The sequence below is a fragment of the Antrostomus carolinensis genome, unplaced genomic scaffold (genome assembly GCF_000700745.2).
Source record: "Antrostomus carolinensis isolate BGI_N321 unplaced genomic scaffold, ASM70074v2 scaffold41527, whole genome shotgun sequence".
Lineage (NCBI taxonomy): Eukaryota > Metazoa > Chordata > Aves > Caprimulgiformes > Caprimulgidae > Antrostomus > Antrostomus carolinensis.
The window spans coordinates 1,758-3,999 of NW_010328782.1; the positions used below are offsets into that span (position 1 = coordinate 1,758).

At 61.5% G+C, this 2,242-nt stretch overlaps 1 protein-coding gene across 1 annotated transcript in view; it reads right to left on the reverse strand.

Moving 5' to 3' along the window:
* The window catches only part of R3HDM4 (R3H domain containing 4), a gene marked incomplete at both ends in the record, with an annotated part of 3,874 nt that overhangs the window by 1,283 nt on the left and 349 nt on the right, over positions 1 to 2,242 (reverse strand). Inside the window, 3 exons of the mRNA XM_010172356.1 lie at positions 676 to 758; positions 1,014 to 1,140; positions 2,166 to 2,242. The exon at positions 2,166 to 2,242 is cut by the window's right edge and continues 22 nt beyond it. Of these exons, the coding sequence (XP_010170658.1) occupies positions 676 to 758; positions 1,014 to 1,140; positions 2,166 to 2,242 (287 nt within the window). The remainder of the gene's footprint in view (positions 1 to 675; positions 759 to 1,013; positions 1,141 to 2,165) is intronic.

Genomic DNA, 2,242 nt, shown 5'->3' on the forward strand with positions numbered 1-2,242 from the left:
ATTTGCCTCTCTGTTCAGGCTTAATTGTCTGCTCAGTTTGATCCCTTTCAGAATTTATTTGAGTTTTTCCAAATAGCTTTGTGGGGACCATTCTGGAGACCCCAAAGGCTCCACTGTTGCCCCTGTGGGTAAATGTGCTGGGTTTCCCCTGTCACCTGCTGCTCATCGAGCAGAGACTGGGAAACAGCCCCATAAAAGTGTTCTGTAACTACCAGAAAAATCTGACCTGAGCCAGGAGAGCCCGTCTGCAGAGGGAGCTGAACGTCTGTTTGCAATCAGCCACCACTGCAGAGGTCATATGAGAACTGGAGCACGTTCCCCAAGAGCTCATCTGAATCTGGCACTTGTCTGGCTCGATGACCACACGCGAGGTCAGGGGACAGCCCTGGGGACACGGCTCCAAGTGAAGCTGCATGTAGGGTGCAGCAGCCAGAGCCCTGCCTGTCCCTGCCCCAGCACCCACCCCCCAGCTCACCATGGGGATCCGGCCCCTCTTCAGGGTGGAGCGCAGGCGGCGGCTGATGCGCTGGAAGCATTCCTGGGGCGTGTAGGCAGGGTGACCACACGCGAGGTCAGGGGACAGCCCTGGGGACACGGCTCCAAGTGAAGCTGCATGTAGGGTGCAGCAGCCAGAGCCCTGCCTGTCCCTGCCCCAGCACCCACCCCCCAGCTCACCATGGGGATCCGGCCCCTCTTCAGGGTGGAGCGCAGGCGGCGGCTGATGCGCTGGAAGCATTCCTGGGGCGTGTAGGCAGGGTGGGATTTGCAATTGGGGGACAGCTGCTGTGCCCATCACCCCAACCACTCCCGACTCCCACAAACCCTCCTGGGCCCATGGGGAGTCTGCTGGGCACAACCCTCCCCTCACTGCACCACCCACGGGGTCAGCTCAGTCATCCCCAGCCCTGTCACGAGCAGGGAACAGGATGCAGCCCTCAGGGAAGAGCACCCTTCCCAAAAGACAAGGAAGGGAGGAAAGGGAGAGGCTCTCCCCAACCAGTGTCCCCTCCCAGCACCTTTCCACTGCTCTTCATTCTTGACGGGCAGCTTCCTCTTGTGCTTCTTCCTGGCCTCCTCCTCCAGGTAGAGCAGGACTCGCTCTTGCTCCTCTCCCGACCGGTTCATGAAGTCATTCCAGATCTGACAACACAAACCACCAGGCCCCACTGCAGAGATCTCCAGGGAGCACCCAGGTGCACGGCCACCCTCAGAGCCCCACTTGGCCCCCTGTGAGCCTCCTCGTCACCCACCCGACCCCAGGGACAGCCCAGGGGGAGCAGGAACAGCAGCTCGGAGAGGGGAAGGAGCGGGGCTGGGCAGAGCTCCGTGGCTGTGACACTGGGACCACAGCAGACACGAGCCGCAGCAGTGACAACCTTTCTCACTGTCCCTCCAGCTCCTGATCGTCCACTACAGCTTCTAACAACTGCTCTGGGAGCAGATGCAGATGTAACACTTGGAGCCAACATACAAAAGTGGGTTTTTAACTGTTACTGGGAGCCCAAGTGCTGACACAACAGCCCGTCCTTGTAATCCAGCCTCAAACCCAGGTCTGGACCAGGTTTCCTGAGCCTGGCTTGAAGGAGTGAGCGAAGAGCTGGCAGAGCCACGCGCACACACAGACCAGTCGCTCTGCAGCCAAAGCCCTGAGCACGGAACCGGGGAGAAGCCAGGTTTCAAAACGCCCGGTTACGGAGCCGATACCGCAACGGCGGCCGGGCAGCGTGAAGCAACAGGGGGGTTGGGTAAGGGCCTGCTGGGGGGAAGCGCTGCAGCTCATCCCGTGTCAGTCGCTCCCCAGGTACAACACGGCAGGGCAGGGCAGGCACTCCCAGACCCACCAGCAGCCTCTGTTAATCCATCCTGGCCAAGCTCAGAGCACGACCCAGCCCTTGGACTGCACATCTGTGTGGATCCTCCACGAGAGGATCTGCCCAGAGATCCCCCACCCCACAACCCGCAGGACCAGGGGGCTGGGACTTGACCTTCCCCCAGCACACGTGGCAGCAGCCGGGCACCAGGTACAGACACCGGCCCTGACCGTGACACGGGGCAGGAGAGGCAGAGGGCTCCTGGGGTCAGAGGGATTGTGGTATGGGCACCAGGTACTGCCAGAACCACTCGTGCCGTGCCAGAGCCCCCAGCAGGCGGGCGGCTGCTCCTACCTCCACGTAGGTCTCATTGTTACAAGCCTCGGCGAAGATGCTGGGGGTGGCGGAGGGGGCCAGCTCTCCCCCGTCGC